This window comes from Pongo pygmaeus, chromosome 23 (assembly GCF_028885625.2).
Source record: "Pongo pygmaeus isolate AG05252 chromosome 23, NHGRI_mPonPyg2-v2.0_pri, whole genome shotgun sequence".
In the NCBI taxonomy this organism is placed as follows: domain Eukaryota; kingdom Metazoa; phylum Chordata; class Mammalia; order Primates; family Hominidae; genus Pongo; species Pongo pygmaeus.
The window spans coordinates 42165711-42184369 of NC_085931.1; the positions used below are offsets into that span (position 1 = coordinate 42165711).

Below are 18659 nucleotides of genomic sequence, written 5' to 3' on the forward strand. Positions count from 1 at the left end.
GGTACTGACTGACTTTCTGTAGACACTCTTCCCTCCCCCAAATAAGAGGCCACATTCCTGAAGTCACTTCTGAAGAGATAGCTGCCACACAGGGCTCTTTCCCCCCAGGGAGGGACCACCCATACCCTCTGCTCTCCCAGGTATCCGTTACCACATCACTACCTGGTCAGAAAGCTGTTTCTGCCATTAGCCCCTCCCTCTTTTATTATAGGCTATCCTTAAGGGCTCCTCTTTGGGCCTCAGTTTCATCCTTGGCAGAAAGTAGAAGCTAGACTTCTTGGGCTCCTGAACAGGGTCCTTGCTGGATTCTGTGAAACAAATTAAGTTCTTGACCCTAGGCCTCTGGGGGAGTACAAAGTCTATAGGAGTTCTGGGGCTGTGGTTGCAAGGAAAGTGACGCAATCAGATTCCATGGGGACATGATCAGGCGTGACATGTGAGGGAGGAAGAGGGAGCAAGGGAATGAAGAATACAACTTCTTTGTCCCATACACCCCTGCCTGACAGGCCGTACATACTCAGCAGAGAATGCACGGTCTTTCCTACCACACTAGCGTGAGGAGTGAGCTGCAATTACCACTGTGCTTCCAAGTAAGAAAATACCTCAAATTGGAATTTACAAAAGAGGTAAATTAGGGAGTGGCTTTTGTCGGACATCTTTAAAGCATTTTTCTTTTTATAGAATTTCACTTAATGTCCAATACTGATTTAATGAGCTTGGGTTTACACGTTATCTCTTGAAGAAAACAAATGAACCTTTGTGTTCCAAAGCAATCCATGTTTAAAGGGAAAAAATTATGCATAACTCTGCCCAGCTTCACAGTAACCTTTGGCAGGTGCCTTAGGTCCTCTGGGACTCTTTTTTTCCTTATCTGAAAAATGAAGGACTTGGATCAGGTGAATGGTTCCCAGCTCTGCAACTTATGTGGCTCCTCAGAGGCACACAAGCTGTTTTCCATTATTTGCCAGATAATGGAGGCCCTGTCTTTAACTGCAGTACAACTACACAAATTACTTGAAACTACAGTCTTCCTGGTTTTTGGTTGGAACTGAATCAGTGCACTCTAGCAACACTTATTTCTTGCTGTTCGTAGGCTTCATTATGTGTTTGGTTAATTTTTTAAAACAATAATAACATATTCCATAATAATTACAGCTTAATTGGTAGACTGTTTCAGTCTATAGGATCTGCAGGAAGGAGGAGTAATAAAGGGATTTTTGACTGAGCTCCTATGGAACAGAGTTTCTCTAGGCCCCTGTCATATCTGCCCTTCTGGGCCCTGGGGAAAAGTTTGCATCCCCAGTTGTGGTGCTCTTTAGGTGCCCTCAGGCTATGGTGGAGGGAGCTTCCCATTCTCTCCTTCAGCCCAGTCAATTCAGAGGCTAGGGGCTGAAAGAAGCTTCTCTACAACTGGCTGTTCACTGGGAGGTTAAGGGATGACCATCCAGCCAGGCCTTCCTCAGGACATGGGAGGGCTTATGCTTTAACATGTGTAAATCCACTGCAATAATGACTGGTTCTCTTACCCCATAAGGTTGAGAATTTTACCTGTAAACATTTTTGTCTGAAGAATTTGGATGTAAGTGAGGGCTGGGCCTCTATCTTATCTCACTTGGCTTCTCTCAGCACAGCACCTTGCCTGCTTGTTCTTACACATCCTAGATGCACAGTAACTGTTTCCTAATTATTAGGAATCTATTAGAATCAATTGATTTCAGCTGGGCGTGGTGGCTCCTTCCTGTAATCCCAGCACTTTGGGAGGCCAAGGCTGGAGGATCACTTGAGTCCAGGAGTTTAAGACCAGCCTGGGCAACATAGGGAGACCCTGTCTCTACAAAAAATAAAAAATTAGCCAGGCATGGTGGTGTGCACCTGTAGTCCCAGCTATTCGGGAGGCTGAGGCAGTAGGATCTCTTGAGCCTGGGAGGTCAGACTACAGTGAGCAATGATTGTGCCACTGCACTCCAGCCTGGGTGACAGAGTAAGACTCTGTCTCTTAAAAAAAAAAAAAAAAAGTTGATTTCTATTTGGATAGATAAATAATTCATTTTAGGACCTTTCTTCTTTACTTACAGAAATCTGTTTCATTCTGGGTTGAGAAGCAGGTCCATATTGCTAGGCATAGGAGAAAAAGGGGTCTGTCTGCATTTGCCCTTGGTGTTCTCAAATTGGGGAGGGAAAGAAATGAACACTTACTGGCTACCTTCTGTGAGCCAGGCATCATGCAAGACATCTGTACATAATTTAATTCTCATAACCCCATAAGATATTATCAGCAATGTACAAGTGAGGAAACTGAGGCTCAGAGTCATGAAGTAACTGGCCTTGGGTGACACAGATGGTAAATGGCAGAGAAGGAATATGGATCCAGGTCTTGAAAGAGAAAATCTCAACGGATTATCTTTTTTAAAAAACTCCTATGTTCTCTGCTGACTCAAAAGGTCTCTGTGTGGATCTGGGTTGACCCACTGAACTGACCTTCAGGGTTCCATGCACTTTGTATCTGCCCAAGCCCTCGGAACCCCTCAGTAATGTTTTGGAAGATGAGTTTTGGAGGTTGTCCTTAGGCGTAGCCTCAGCATATGTAGGCTTCTAGGTGATCTCCCCTGACCTGAGGATTTCAGCTCAATTCACTCTGGCTCCTCAGGACAGTGGGATGACTGGTTCAGACCTCAGCTTTACCACCTCCCAGCTGGGTACTCTTCTACCTACATCCAGGGCAGATTTTGACTTTCACTTGAAACTTTCAAAAATTGAGAGGTAGAAAAACAGCCTTGGCTTTGGGAAGAACATATGGTGTCCATGGCCTCTAAGAATCTGAGGTGAGACATGTTCGAGTAGCACCTTACAGTTCCAAAGTGTGTTCTGGGTTCTTTGTTTAAAAGAACAGAGACTGCTGGGGAATTGAACACTGTGAAGTATATGAAGGAGGAGAATTGTGCTATTTAACATTCAGTACTTGGGCTAAAGGAGAAGCATCACGAAGTGTTAACACTCAAAGGGTCTTGAGCTGTCAGGGCTCCAGCTTCCTTATTTTCACAGGTGAGAATCCTGAGGCTCAGCTGTTGAGATGTGCTGTCTCACTCCAGTGACATAGTACAGCGGATGTGGCTTTGTAGCCAAGCACACATAGCTTCACATTCCAGCTCCATCAATTATGTATTGGGCACCTTTGCAGAATGATTTGACTTTAACTCTGCTTTTCAGTCTTCTATAAAAGAGGGATAATCCTGCTACCTTGTAGGGTTGTCAGGATTAGAGATAATATAAATAAGGTACCTCATATAGGACCTGGATTATGGTTGGCATTCAATAAATAGTAGCTGTTAATCGATAGCTAAGCTAGAACTCTGAAATCTACCATGGCAACTTCTTAAGTGGTCTGAGAATGCAGTTGTGTTCTGTGGCAAAACATAGCTTAGGGACCCATACCCAGCCCTCCTGTCAGCTGTTCACCTTCCAGTTCTTCAGAGACATGTGTGGCAGTGACTTTGGCCACATAGCTGGCTGTGCCCTTTAAAGGCATTCCTTGACACAGATATGTGGACTGGTGATGTTGCTCTCCAGCCAGGTGTTCTTCCCAGCAGGCTGGCCTGGCTGTCTCCTGCATGCCTGCACTTGTTTGTCTCCCTGCTCCCTCTCCTGGCCTGGCCAGACCTACTTGCAGCAAACAAAAGCAGGATATTGGCAATGGAAAGGAGGGTGTGTTCTGTTGCTCCCATGCCCTGCGGCGCACATACCATTGCAAGGGCGTAACAGAGCCCAGGCCTGCATTTGGGTGCAAATAAGTCTGCACACTGAAGAAAAGAAGGACCTGGTGAACAGGAGCCATGGATCCCTTGTGCTCCCCTACCTGGGCTACTGGTTCTTGCCACTCCTACCATTTTCAGTTTGGCAATATTTGTTAAGGCTTTGCTCTTCCAGGTCCTTTGCTTGGTGCTGAGTCTACCAAGAGTAAGTGGGATGCTGTTTTTGTCCTCAGGGAGCTAACAGTCTAGTGAAGAAGAAAGATGGTTGCCCAGGAACTTCTAAGTCAGAAGGCGGGAGGCAATAAGGAAGCCCCTGCTCCTACTGCCAGCCCTCTGTTGGGCACCCCATAGTTCTTCAGAACCACATTTAATCCTCACTGCAGGTCAGGCACAGTGGCTCCGCCTGTAATCGCAGCACTTCAGGAGGCCAAGGCGGGCAGATCACTTGAGGTCGGGAGTTCGAGACCAGCCTCACCAACATGGGGAAACCCCGTCTCTACTAAAAATAGAAAAATTAGCCAGGTGTGGTGGCATGCGCCAGTAATCCCAGCTACTCAGGAGGCTGAGGTGGGAAAATCACTTGAACTCGGGAAGCAGAGGTTGCAGTGAGCCGAGATTGTGCCACTGCACTCCAGCCTGGGCGATAAGAGCAAAATTCCATCTCAAAAAAAAAAAAAAGAAAAAATCCTCACTGCTACCTTGAAAGTAGGTGATGACGTTGCCATTTCACAAATGAGAAGTGAAGGGGCTAGCCCAAGATCACTTAGGTGGTAAATGGTGGTGCTAAGATTAGAACCTGAGATCATCTAGGGAAAAACACAGATATGCACAGAGTTAAGGGGACCCAGGGTATTGTTTGTGCTCTTGTTTCACAGGTGGGGAAACAACCCAGAGAGGGAAAGGGGCTTGTCCAAGGCAATGTTAGCACTCAAGAACTTGAACCCATATCTCTCTCCTCCTCATTTAGAGCTCATCCCACATGTATCTTACATTGAGAGGAGTGTGAGCCACATACCAAGAACAGTCTTCCCCTCTGCTTCCATCCTCACTGCACAGTTTTGAGACACTTCACAGCCATACTCTTCATGCCATACTCAGCCCTTAAGACCCTGAAGTTCCCCTTGCATAAGACAAGTAGGAAAAGCTATAGGGTAAAAATAGCCATCAGTGTTTGTTGAGCACCCAGGGGGAACTGGGCATCCAGAAAGATAAAGGGATTCTCAGGGACTTGCTTCTCTAGACTTCCCTAGCTCAGCTGCTTCAACTCATTCCTGCCCCTCTTCTCTACCTCCCGCAGTGCTCAGAAGTAGTAGAACTCACTGTGGCCTCTCACCTTGCATTGTTGAGTTTTATTTAGACTTTCTCTTCCTCAACTCTTCATAAGCTCATGAAAGGTGAAGTAGGGTGCCCTGTCTATTTATCTTTTATATCTGCAGTGCTTAGCAAGTTATAATAATGCACTTGCCTGGCAAAAGGCTTTCTCTCATACATTAGCTTATTTCCTCTTCACATTGGCTCTTTGTAGTAATAGGATGCTATTAGTTATTTTCAATGAGAGAAAACTACTAAGAGAAGTTGTCCAGCTAGTGACAGTAAGTGGCTGATAAAGTGAGCTGCCATTACATTGTCATCATCTTTAATAAAAGTTAACACATACTGAGTTTCTACTATATTGGGTCTTTTTTTTTTTTTTTTTTTGAGACAGATCTTGCTCTGTTGTCCAGGCTGGAGTGCAGTGGTGCAATTTTGGCTCACCACAACCTCCGCCTCCCAGGTTCAAGCAATTCTCCTGCCTCAGCCTCCTGAGTAGCTGGGACTACAGGTGCACGCCACCACACCCGGCTAATTTTTGTATTTTTAGTAGAGACAGGGTTTCACTATGTTGGCCAGGCTGGTCTCGAACTCCTAACCTTGTGATCTGCCCGCCTCAGCCTCCCAAAGTGCTGGGATTACAGGTGTGAGCCACTGCGCCCTGCCTATAGTAGGACTTTTATATAAGCTATCTCTATCTATCTATCTATCTATAATTTTTTTTGAGACAGAGTCTGACTCTGTCACCTAGGCTGGAGTGCAGTGGCGCGATCTCGGCTCACTGCAACCTCCACCTCCTGGGTTCCAGCGATTCTCCTGCCTCAGCCTCCCGAGTAGCTGGGATTATAGGTGCGTGCCACCACGCCTGGCTAATTTTTTGTATTTTTAGTAGACCAGGTTTCACCATGTTGGCCAGGCTGGTCTCAAACTCCTGACTTCAAGTGATCCACTCGCCTTGGCCTCCCAAAGTGCTGAGATTATAAGCATGAGCCACTGTGCCCAGCTGCTCTCTATATTTTTAATACATATTATTTCCATTAATTTTCACAGCAGTTCATTTTATAGATGAGGAAACTAGGGTAGAGAAGTAAAATATCTTGCCCAAGATGATGTAACTAGTAAGTGGCAGGATCAAGATTCAAACCAAGCAATGTTCAAACCTCTTGGAAGCAAGGATGTGGCCACTGTGGAAGGTGCAAGGCCTTGACAACAAGAATAGGGAAAAGAAGGAACTAGAAGGAAAGAGATGGCATGGGCTCAGCAGGCCAGGGAGCTCTTAGCTGTGTGTGTTGGGAAGCTCAGAAGGGAGGAGGAGGTTGTCTGTGCAGGTAAGTCCTGAGAACACACCAGACTTTTGAGAGGTGGAGCTTCATAGCCAGGTGATTAGGGGAGAAGGGAGCTATAGATTTTTTTTTTTTTTTTTTAAGAGACAGGGTCTTACTATGTTGCCCAGGCTGGTCTCGAACTCCTGGGCTCAAGTGATCCTCCCACCTCAGCCTCCCAAAGTGCTGGGATTACAGGCATCAGCCATCCCGCCCAGCGAGCTATGGATCTAACATGTACATCTTACACAGTGCTAATAGAATGCTGGGTTTCTTCCCCAATATTTTATTTTGAAAAAAATTTCAAATATATAGAAAAGTTGAAAATGTAGTTCAAAGAACACCTACCTACCTTTCACAAAGATTCATGATTTGTTAATGTTATGCCACTTTGTATATCTCTCTCTCCCTCTATCTGTATACTTTTATTTATTTATTTTTGCTGAACTATTTCAGAGTAACTTAAAGGCATCTTGATTTTACCCTTAAATAGTTCAATATGTTTCTGCTAAGAATTCTCCTATATAATAAGTCAAATATCATCACATCTAAGAAAATGCACGGTAATTTTACAATATAATATTGTAGTCCAAATCCACATTTCCTCAGTTGTTCCAAAAAATGTTCATGGCTGTTTCCTTTTTTAATCTAAATTTGAATCCAAGGTTGAGGCATTGTATTTGGTTGCTGTGTCTCTAGGCTTTTTAAAATCTGTGCCTTTTCTTCTCCCCATGACTTTTTAGAAGAGTCAAGACCAGTTATCTTACAGAATAACCCACATTCTAGATTTGCCTGATTAGTTTTTTTATACTTAACATATTTTTGGCAAGAACATTACATTGGTAACGATGTTAGTGATGGGTCAGTTTTGAAGAGTGGAGATGATTAAACTGCTTTTGTTCATTGAAGTATCTGTCAAGACCAGAGATCCTTAACTGGTGCCATAAATAGGTTTCAGAGAATCCTTTATATGTACACCCCGCCCCCCACCTAAATTATATACACATCATCTTTATATGTACATTTTTCTAGGGGAGGCTTCTTGGCTTTTATCAAATTCTCAGAGGGCCCCAAGACCCAAAGAGGTTATGAAACACTAGTCTGTCCACTGAGGCAGACAACACAGAGCTGGTTTCTGGGGCCTTGTTCACTCTGAACCAGCTTCCCTTGGGGAGATAGCACAAGGCTGTAACTTTGCCCCATCTTGGCTTTGGATCAAAGAGGACTGTCCATTTTGTTGTCATACCTAGGAGCCAGGGACAGCCTATGTGGCCTGGTTCCAGGGATCCAGGAGAATTTTAGTTCTTGTCTTGCCTTTCAGGTGTTCGGAATGCCAGGATTCCCTCACCAACTGGTACTATGAGAAGGATGGGAAGCTCTACTGCCCCAAGGACTACTGGGGGAAGTTTGGAGAGTTCTGTCATGGGTGCTCCCTGCTGATGACAGGGCCTTTTATGGTGAGTGAATCCCTTCATATCTGCCCCTCTTGGTCTTCAGAGTCCATTGACAGTGCTTCCAGTTCCCTGTTAATCTTTTAGTCTTTCCATCAGCCAGGGCATCTCCCTTTATTTATTCATTCATTCAACTAGCAGGTATCAATTGAGCACCTACTAAGTGAAAGGTAAGATCCTTCCCTCAAAGACTTAATAGTTTAACATTGGGAGTGGGAGGAGAGGCAGGCAGAGAGGAGACACAATATAGTTGGATAAGGACCTCCAAGGAGAGTGTTACAGGCTGAGAGGAGGATATACCTAGGTTGTCTTCAGGGAATCAGAAAAGGAGACTCTGGAATAGGCTAGCAGAGAGAGGTGCTACCTCCTATACCTGCTCTGGACAAAGGACTTTAAGCATAGTGACAGACTTGCCAACCCTGTATTGGAAGAACTGTGATCTTTTTTAGTGGGGATGATTACTTCTGGGGACTTGTTCTCATAACTGAGACCAAAACAGTTTTGTGCAGTCTCAGAAATGACAGGAGGTACCAATCTGACACTTCCTTTGGAAGCTCTAGGGCAGAGAGTGAAAGAGTGGATTTTGACTGGGGCCTTAATTGGAAGTCATTCACCCACCCCTGTCCTCACTCCAGCAACAGTGATAACTCACTTCCTTCCTCCCTTTTGTACACACTTCTCCCCACCTGCTCACAGGTGGCTGGGGAGTTCAAGTACCACCCAGAGTGCTTTGCCTGTATGAGCTGCAAGGTGATCATTGAGGATGGGGATGCATATGCACTGGTGCAGCATGCCACCCTCTACTGGTAAGATAGTGGTCCTTTGTCTATCCTCTCCCATATAAGAGTGGCCGGCGGGCGGGACGGTGGCAGGGTGAATTGGGCAGAAAGAGTGTTAGGGTAGTCAGAGCATTGGATTCTTATCACAGCAGTGCTCTTAACCAGCTCTTTAACTTGTAAGCAGAATGATTTACACATGTCTCTACCCTTTTTCCTTACCTACCTTGAAAATGTTTTCACTCTGCCCTGCAATCCTCCCAGTGGGAGGCACTCTTCAAGGACGATCCCAGAACATTAAAGTCAAAGACCCCTTAGAGCTCACCCTGTCCAACCACCTTGGTTGATAAAAGAAGTCAGCCTGGGGCCCATGGAATAGAATAGTACAAGGGCAAGGTTCTCATTGTGAGTCAAAGGCAGAGTGAAGAGAACCCAGACCATCTCACCTCAACCCAGGCCAGTGTTTTTCCAAATATACCACTTGCTGCAGATCTAGCTCAGCACCCCCAGTCCCAGCCCACCCTGAGAACCCAGGCTCCTCATTCTGAGCAGCCAGCTAGAATCATGACAAAGAGGGTGGTAGTGAGACTATGGGTACTGTTGCTTAAAGCCACATGGTGCAGTGGTTGCTGGGGGGCTTCTGCGTGGGACTCTAGCATCTTACTCCCCCCTGTGCCCTCTCCCCAGTGGGAAGTGCCACAATGAGGTGGTGCTGGCACCCATGTTTGAGAGACTCTCCACAGAGTCTGTTCAGGAGCAGCTGCCCTACTCTGTCATGCTCATCTCCATGCCGGCCACCAGTGAAGGCAGGCGGGGCTTCTCCGTGTCCGTGGAGAGTGCCTGCTCCAACTACGCCACCACTGTGCAAGTGAAAGAGTAAGTATTTTGAGAACCCTTCAGCAGGGGTTCTTGAGCAGAGTCTGTAAATGGGCCTCAGAGGGCTTAGACCTCCAAAGTCTCATGCAGAACTCCCTTTATTCTCATCTCATATCTTTCTCCTGGACCCCACTATGCTGTAACCACACCTGGGCCTTGGCACTTACTGTTCTCTCTGCCCAGGCTACTTCCTACCAGCTACTTAAGGCGAGAATCACTCACCTTTCAGGTGTCAGGTTTCAGATCATGTTTGCTCTTTGAAATCATCTGGCTTGATTATGTGTATTAGTTGTTTGTCTTCTATCCCCTCCACTAGAATGTAAATTCCAGAAGGAACTTGCTGTCTTATTCAGTGCTGCATGCCCAGGGCTTGGAACAGTACCTGGCAATATAGTAGGAGTTGATTGATTATTATTTTGTCAGTTTAGAGAATGAATGGAGAAAATGTGGTCCATGGCCCAAAAGAAGTGAAGACCCTATCCTAGATTCAGGCCAGAGACCAGATGGAGAAAGAGTCTGTGTCTATCTAATACCAGTAATGTTGTACCTCTGGCCGCCTACCATGTAAATATTGATTGTGCATCTACCATGTGTTGGACACTAGGCTAGTGCTTGCACAGTAGGTGAAAGATACTAGAGTTTGGGAAGTCAGGAGGAGCTAAGGTCTGTTCTACAACCTTATTAGATGAAGAGGAGAGGGAATTGTGTTCAGGGCAGAGGGAGAAGCATTTCTCCAAAAGTGGGAGTCTTAATCATGTCTGATGTAGGTTGAGTGTGGCCAGAAAAGGGGCTGTTAAGTATAGAGGGCCTGGATTATGAAAATCCAGCAGATCCATTGAGAGTTTAAGCAGCAAGGTGTTGTGACCAAGTTAACGTTTTAGAAGGATCACTGGTATGGAGGTTGGATTGGAGAGGGGAAAGCCTAGAAGTATAGAGACCAGTTAGGAAGCTGTTGTAGGCTAGGCATGGTGGTTCATGCCTGTAATCTCAGCACTTTGGGAGGCTGAGGTGGGAGGATTGCTTGAGGCCAGGAGTTCAAGACCAACCTGGCCAACATAGCAAGACCCCGTCTCTATTTTTCTTAATTAAAAGAAAAGTCCAGACATAGTGGCTCACGCCTGTAATGCCAGCACTTTGGGAGGCCAAGGTAGGAAGATTGCTTGAGGTCAAGAGTTTGGGATTAGGCCGGGCGTGGTGGCTCACGCCTGTAATCCCAGCACTTTGGGAGGCCGAGACAGGCGGATCACAAGGTCGGGAGATCAAGACTATCCTGGCTAACACGATGAAACCCCGTCTCTACTAAAAATACAAAAATTAGCCAGGCGTGGTGGCGGACGCCTGTAGTCCCAGCTACTCGGGAGGCTGAGGCAGGAGAATGGCGCGAACCCGGGAGGCGGAGCTTGCTGTGAGCAGAGATCACGCCACTGCACTCCAGCGTGGGCGATAGAGCAAGACTCCATCTCAAAAAAAAAAAAAAAAGAGTTTGGGATTAGCCTGGCCAACGTGGCGAAACCCCATCTCTACAAAAAGTACAAAAAAATTAGCTGGGCATGGTGGTGCGCGCCTGTAATCCCAGTTACTCAGGAGACTGAGGCATGAGAATTGCTTGAGCCTGGGAGGTGGAGGTTGCAGTGAGCCCAGATCGTGCCACTGCACTCCAGCCTGGATGACAGAGTAAAATGCCATCTCAAAAAAAAATTAAAAACAAAGTTTAAAAAAAAAATAGAAGCTATTACCATGATCCAGGTAAGAGATGTGAATAACTACAATGATGGAAAGAAGGCAGAGTTCTTAGAGATGGGAGTAGGAGAGATGAGGGAACTCCAGATTGGGAAGATGATGTCCAAGTTTCTGGCTTAGGCCACAGGGTGAGTGGCAATTCCCTTCACTGAGATGGGGCATCCTGGAAAAGGTGTTGCCTTTCTGTGTGGGTATCCTGGGCCCCTTAGGGGCCACTGGTGGCCTGGGACCTGGTAAACCTTCCCTGCACAAGCAGAATTGGTCAAGCAGGTTTTTAGGACATCTTTACCCTGCCTCAACTCTTGTCTGACCCAGGGTCAACCGGATGCACATCAGTCCCAACAATCGCAATGCCATCCACCCTGGGGACCGCATCCTGGAGATCAATGGGACCCCCGTCCGCACACTTCGAGTGGAGGAGGTAGAGTGTATGTCTAATCTGTCTTGTGAGGGTGGGACATTGAACAGATCCTCTGGGAAATCAGGCTATAGCCTTTACCTTTTCCTACCCCCAGCCCATCTCTTTGTCTTAGCATTGAGCCTGTGACCACTGGTGACTTATTTCAGCTTAACAGGTTCCCAGGGTAGCAGGGATGGTTGACAGACGGAAGAGCTGACAGGATGCCAGGCAGAGGGCACTGTGAGGCCACTGGCAGCTAGAGGCCACCATTAGCCAAGTTGAGCACTGGCCACACTGTGCCTAAGTCATCTGGGTTGGCCATGGGTGGCCTGGGATGGGGCAGCCTGTGGGAGCTTTATACTGCTCTTGGCCATAGGTGGAGGATGCAATTAGCCAGACGAGCCAGACACTTCAGCTGTTGATTGAACATGACCCCGTCTCCCAACGCCTGGACCAGCTGCGGCTGGAGGCCCGGCTCGCTCCTCACATACAGAATGCTGGACACCCCCACGCCCTCAGCACCCTGGACACCAAGGAGAATCTGGAGGGGACACTGAAGAGACGTTCCCTGAGGTGCCACCTCCCACCCTGGCTCTGTTCTGTCCCATGTCTGTCTCTCAGGTGAAGCTGAGCTGGCTTTCAGAAGCCTGCAGAGTTAGGAAAGGAACCAGCTGGCCAGGGACAGACTATGAGGATTGTGCTGACCCAGCTGCCCCTGTGGGGATCACAGTTTATAGCCAGAGCCTGTGCGGAACCAGCTGTCTGCCAGGTTTCCTTAGAAACCTGAGGGTCAGGCTCTGTCCACTGAACTCCTAAGCTAGACAGGAGGCAGTGATGCTAAACCCTGAAGGGCAGCATGGCCTATGGAGAAAGCATGGAGCTCAGAGCCTGGAGTAGGGGCACAGATAGGATTGAATAAATTGTGTAGAAGGACTTTGAAAACAATAAAGCAAAAGATGAATGAAAGTTTTTTTTAGACTTGAGGGACCAACAACCCACAAATCCCAGATTCTGCCAGGTCCATGGGGAAGGAGAAGTTGCCTTGAGTGGAAGCCCCAAGTAGGGAGACTTACAGAAAAGAAGTCAAGAGCACTGTCTCCCAGGCAGAAATACTGATACCCTACTGGGGCTTCAGGCTGAGCTCCTCTCTTCACAAATCACTTCATCTCTCTGAGCCTGTTTCTGCATCTGTGACATAAGATGGTAAGATAAAGGTGGCTGTCTCACCAATTATGTAAGAATTAAATGTGGAAAAGGACATAAAGTTGTATAGTGCTGCCATAGGGACAGCGTTCAGTAAACGTGACACATTCTTAGTATCACTAAGAATCAGGTTCTTGGCCAGGCACGGTGGCTCATGCCTGTAATCCCAACACTCTGGGAGTCCTAGGTAGGAGGATGGCTTGAGCACAGGAGTTTGAAACCAGCCTGAGCAACATAGTGAGACACTGTCTCTACAAAAAAAAATAATAATTGTTTTTAATTAGATGGGCATGGCACTGTGGCTCACACCTGTAATCCCAGCACTTTGGGAGGCCAAGGCCGGAGGATTGCTTGAGGCCAGGAGTTCAGGAGCAGCCTGGGCAACATTCCTGTCTCTACAAAGAATAAAAAAGTTAACTGGGCATGGTGGCGCATGCCTGTAATCCCAGCTACTCAAGAGGCTGAGGAGGAGGATTGCCTGAGCCCAGGAGTTCAAGGCTGCTGTGAGCCTTGATCACACCACTGTACTACAGTTTGGGCAACAGAGTGAGACCTTGTCTCCAAAAAAAAAAAAAAAAAAAAATTTTTTTTTTTTTTTTTTTATCCACTCTCCTCACCAAACAAACTGAGTAAGTTAGAGCCCTCTCAGCTGGCATGTGTTGGAAACAGTGCCCTCCCATTAAATTGCTGCCCTCACTCCTGCTGCCTCTTGGCCTTGGTCAGTATGATGAAATTAGTGGGAGGCAGGGCAACAGAGGGCAGAGAAGAGCTAGAAATCCATGGCCTGGAAAAGGGAAGATTTGGAAGTGGCCAGGTATCTGTAGAGCCACCATGCAAAGGAGCACAGGCAGCTAACCTTGTGTGCTCTGGTGGGCATGGTCAGCAGAAGGCAGAACAAAAGAACAAGGGTAAGTAAACCTGTAGGTCAGGACAAGCCAAGAGCCATCCAGCGTCAGTCCTCTCTGGGTAGCCCAAGTAAAGCAGGAGCATACCCCAGAGAGAAAGTTCGCAGGGCTGTTCACCTGCAGTGCTGTGGACTTCAACCTTCTTGTTCCTTCTTCAGTAAGTGAAAATAACAGTCATTGACCATGACTGTTATCGACCGCTTTTGAAAATGTAAACATAGTGACTTTATTGCTATAAAAATCATACATGTTTATCATCTTAAAATTCAGGAAACATGGACAGGTACAAAGATGTGCAAAATATCATCCAAAATCCCATTTGCTGGCCAGGCATGGTGGCTCACGCCTGTAATCCCAGCACTTTGGGAGGCCGAGGCAGGCAAATCACTTGAGGTCAGGAGTTTGAGACCAGCCTGGCCAACATGGTGAAACCCTATCTCTACTAAAAATACAATAATTAGGCTGGGTGCAGTGGCTCACGCCTATAATCCCAGCACTTTGGGAGGCCGAGGTGGGCGAACCACAAGGTCAGGAGTTTGAGACTAGCCTGGCCAATATGGTGAAACCCCATCTCTACTAAAAATACAAAAATTAGGGCCGGGTGTGGTGGCTCACGCCTGTAATCCCAGCACTTAGGGAGGCCGAGACAGATGGATCACGAGATCAGGAGTTCGAGACCAACCTGGCCAACATGGTGAAACCCCATCTCTACTAAAAAAATAAAAAAATTATTTGGTTGTGGTGGCACACGCCTATAATCCCAGCTACTTGGGAGGCTGAGGCAGGAGAATCTCTTGAACCCGGGAGGCAGAGGTTGCAGTGAGTGGAGATCCCGCCGTTGCACTCCAGCCTGGGCGACAGAGCGAGACTCCATCAAAAAAAAAAAAAAAAATTAGCCAGGCGTGGTGGCGTGTACCTATATTCCCAGCTACTTGGGAGGCTGAGGCAGGAGAATCGCTTGAACCTGGGAGGCGGAGGTTGCAGTGAGCCGAGATCATGCCATTGCACTCCAGCCTGGGCGACAGAGCGAGACTCTGTCTCAAAAATAATAATAATAACGATAACTAGCCGGGCCTGGTGGCATAGGCCTGTAGTCCCAGTTACTCAGGAGGCAGAGGCATGAGACTCAGGTGAACTAGGGAGACAGAGGTTGCAGTGGGCCAAGATCACACCACTGCACTCCAGCCTGGTTGACAGAGCGAGACTCTGTCTCAAAAAAAAAAATCCCATTTGTTCATTTTTTGGATACTAGTATAACTATCACTCTAAACCACTTAGTACCTTAAATCAAGCAGATATGGGAGATGGTGAATTACCATCTACAGTGTTGTCATATGTGTCATATACTGAGCATTATCAGCTAGTAGAATCTAGTTAATTGTTCTATGTGTGATGTATGCAGAGTTCCCATTTTGAATGTGTTTTTACTATGCTTAAATGACTGGTGTCAGCAACTCCAAAATCATGCATCTGATGTAAGAGCCCCGTTCCCCAATAATAACATCTAAACTATAGACATTGGAATGAACAGGTGCCCCTAAGTTTCCTTCCTCCAGGGTTTCTTGGCCGGTCTCTGAGGACTACGCATCCCTACCCCCGTCTTTCCTCATCTTCAGGCGCAGTAACAGTATCTCCAAGTCCCCTGGCCCCAGCTCCCCAAAGGAGCCCCTGCTGTTCAGCCGTGACATCAGCCGCTCAGAATCCCTTCGTTGTTCCAGCAGCTATTCACAGCAGATCTTCCGGCCCTGTGACCTAATCCATGGGGAGGTCCTGGGGAAGGGCTTCTTTGGGCAGGCTATCAAGGTAAGCGCAGGCAACAATTGCTTTGCTCTTCTGCCCCCAGTCCCTCTGTCACTGTCTTTCGGGGATTTCTCATCACTTGTCCCCTCCCCCCACCCTGCAGGATGCCAGGCCTCCTTCCTGGCTTTGGGTGTTGGTGTGAGAGGTATCCTTCACCCCAACCCAGGCCACCTAAGGTCAATGTTGCTGTTACGGTGAGCTTGTGGACCTGGAGATCCAGGTTGGGTTGAGCTGTGCCTGTGACCCTCCTGCCTCCAGTCAGTGGGTGTTTGTTAGGTGCCCACAGACCTCAGTATCGGGCATGCTACAAGGAGCACACAGGGGAATGGCTCCTGCCTCCCTGGTGAACAGTCTCAGGGACTAACCTCTCTCTTTCTCTCCTCCTCCTCCTCCTCTGCTGAGAACTGGGAGGGGGGGTCAGGTAAGACGTGTGTCTCAGCTTGCAGGGGCAGCAGGGCTGGAGAGCTCACCCCCGACCCACCCAGCTCCCTGGTGCATGTCTTTGGCACTGACCTTCCTGCCCCCAGACTTCTGTTCACTCAAGAGACTCACTTCTATGCCAAATGACCAGAGCCTCTGCTTGGCTTGGCAGCGTCCCCTCCTGCCTCCTTCCCCACTTCCCTTTTCTGGGTTCTTGCCTGTCCTCTGCATGCCCAGCTCTCCAGGAAAGAGGGTATGCTTCTGTCTGAGTCCCATGTTGCTCCACGCTGCATCTTCCACACATGAACTCTGTCAGTCTGACCCGGCTCAGTGTGCCCTCCAAGGGATGGGATGGCCAGCTGCATAGATTTTCTCAAACAGTTCTCCAGAATTTCCTCTGGTCTCAGCACCATTAACAGTCACCCTCCCTGTAGGTGACACACAAAGCCACGGGCAAAGTGATGGTCATGAAAGAGTTAATTCGATGTGATGAGGAGACCCAGAAAACTTTTCTGACTGAGGTAAGAAGATGGAGGGGGCCTGGGAGGTTGGTGTCACCATTGGAAGAGAGAAGACCTTACAAATAATGGCTTCAAGAGAAAATACAGTTTGGAATCACTGTCTTAAAGACTGAGCAGAAAAGAGCTCTAGAGGAATATCCCACTCCGTCTAAATTACAGCATAATTATTTGTTCAATGAACACTTACTAAAAGCAACACAAACAGGGTACAAGGGATGCAGTAACAAAAGATACAGGGTTCGGAGGAGCTCTCAGGTTATGAGGATGATGGACATGAAAACACTCCAATTTAGTACAACTCAAATGTTATAATCCTCACCTGAACGTCCTGCTAAGGGAACGTGGAGGGGAGCTCCCTGAGCACTCACATTCCTTGGGCATTTACAGTTTTCACTACCCCTCCCAAGTTCATGGAGTAACTTCAGTTGGGGACAACTGTGGTCTGGGTACTGCCCTCCAAGCCACTTGGCCACTCCCACCCCAGTTCCCCCAATGCAGTTCCTAGAAAGGCAGGATCCCAAGGGTAAGGCCTATGAAGCCATCTCCATCTATATGGTGGTGGTCTTCCCTCATCCTGATCTTAGTGCCCTGTCATATCACAAGATAGGAGGTAGGAGATACAGGTGGTAACACTTGTCAAGCTGATTCCTTGGAGGGAAGGGGTAAGGAAGACAGTGAGAAGTTAACCACCAGCTTTCCTTGGCGTCCCCCACCCCCAGGTGAAAGTGATGCGCAGCCTAGACCACCCCAATGTGCTCAAGTTCATTGGTGTGCTGTACAAGGATAAGAAGCTGAACCTGCTGACAGAGTACATTGAGGGGGGCACACTGAAGGACTTTCTGCGCAGTATGGTGAGCACACCACCCCATAGTCTCCAGGAGCCTTGGTGGGTTGTCAGACACCTATGCTATCACTACCCTAGGAGCTTAAAGGGCAGAGGGGCCCTGCTTTGCCTCCAAAGGACCATGCTGGGTGGGACTGAGCATACACAGGGAGGCTTCACTGGGAGACCACATTGACCCATGGGGCCTGGACCACGAGTGGGACAGGGCTCAACAGCCTCTGACAATCATTCCCCCCATTCTGCAGGATCCGTTCCCCTGGCAGCAGAAGGTCAGGTTTGCCAAAGGAATAGCCTCCGGAATGGTGAGTCCCACCAACAAACCTGCCAGCAGGGCGAGAGTAGAGAGAGGTGTGAGAATTGTGGGCTTCACTGGAAGGTAGAGACCCCTTCCTATGCAACTTGTGTGGGCTGGGTCAGCAGCCATTCATTGAGTTTGTCTGTGTCACTGAAACTGACCCCAGCCCATTGTTCTCAGCTCACAGCCCTATTCTCAAAGAATTACACATCTCTGAAGGCAAATAGGGCACGGACAAGGCAAACTAGAGAGGCAAACTGTAGCCTGAGATGGCCTGGGCTTGCCATCACAGGTGTTCAGGTGCTGAGGGCCCTTAGACCAACTAGAGCACCTCATTGCCTAGGAAATCAATGAAGGGGAAATGAGTTCTAGCGGAGCCCTGAAGGATCAGAATTGGATAAAGTTCTTATTGGCAGAGAGGCTCCAAGATTGAAGTGACAGGAGCAAAGACCTGGGAGGAAAGAGGAGAAAATCATCTGTTTTACCTGGAAACAAATGATTCCAAGCATAGAAATAATAACAGCTGACAAGTACTGAGTGCCCTCTATATGCTAGGCACTGGGCTGAGGGATTAACATGCATGCACATGTTTATTCCTCATGACAACCTTGGTTTCCAGATAAGCTGGACTGGAAAGGGACAGAGCTGGGATCCTGGGCTAATCAGTCTGGTCGCCAAGCCTGAGACTTTAGCCACTGCCCTTCACATGGGGGTCCATGAAAATAGTAGTAGTCTGGAACAGTTTGGGGGTACATTAGGGTCACTGTGTTTTAAGCTAAGGAGTCTGGACTATATTTAGGAGACAGATGTAAAAGAGTTTTTTGGTTGACTGGCTTTTTGGGTTTTTTTTTTTTGGTGGTTGTTTTTTTTTTTTCCTGTTTCTGGGGCTTGAATCAGGAAGGAGGTTTTTTTGTTGTTGTTTTGAGACAGGATATTGCTCTGTTGCCCAGACTGGAGTGCAGTAGCACGATCATGGCTCACTACAGCTTCGACCTCCTGGGCTCAAGCAATCCTCCTGCCTTAGCCTCCCAAGTAGCTGGACTACA

At 47.6% G+C, this 18659-nt stretch overlaps 1 protein-coding gene across 6 annotated transcripts in view; it reads left to right on the forward strand.

Annotated features, from left to right (window-relative positions):
• The window catches only part of LIMK2 (LIM domain kinase 2), a 68486-nt gene that overhangs the window by 38986 nt on the left and 10841 nt on the right, over window positions 1-18659 (forward strand). For all 6 annotated transcript variants that reach the window (XM_054470381.2, XM_054470383.2, XM_054470382.2 and 3 more), the window contains 9 exons: window positions 7704-7839; window positions 8530-8639; window positions 9297-9485; window positions 11541-11646; window positions 12002-12198; window positions 15350-15536; window positions 16388-16474; window positions 17194-17325; window positions 17564-17620. In XM_054470381.2, the coding sequence (XP_054326356.1) occupies window positions 7704-7839; window positions 8530-8639; window positions 9297-9485; window positions 11541-11646; window positions 12002-12198; window positions 15350-15536; window positions 16388-16474; window positions 17194-17325; window positions 17564-17620 (1201 nt within the window). The remainder of the gene's footprint in view (window positions 1-7703; window positions 7840-8529; window positions 8640-9296; window positions 9486-11540; window positions 11647-12001; window positions 12199-15349; window positions 15537-16387; window positions 16475-17193; window positions 17326-17563; window positions 17621-18659) is intronic.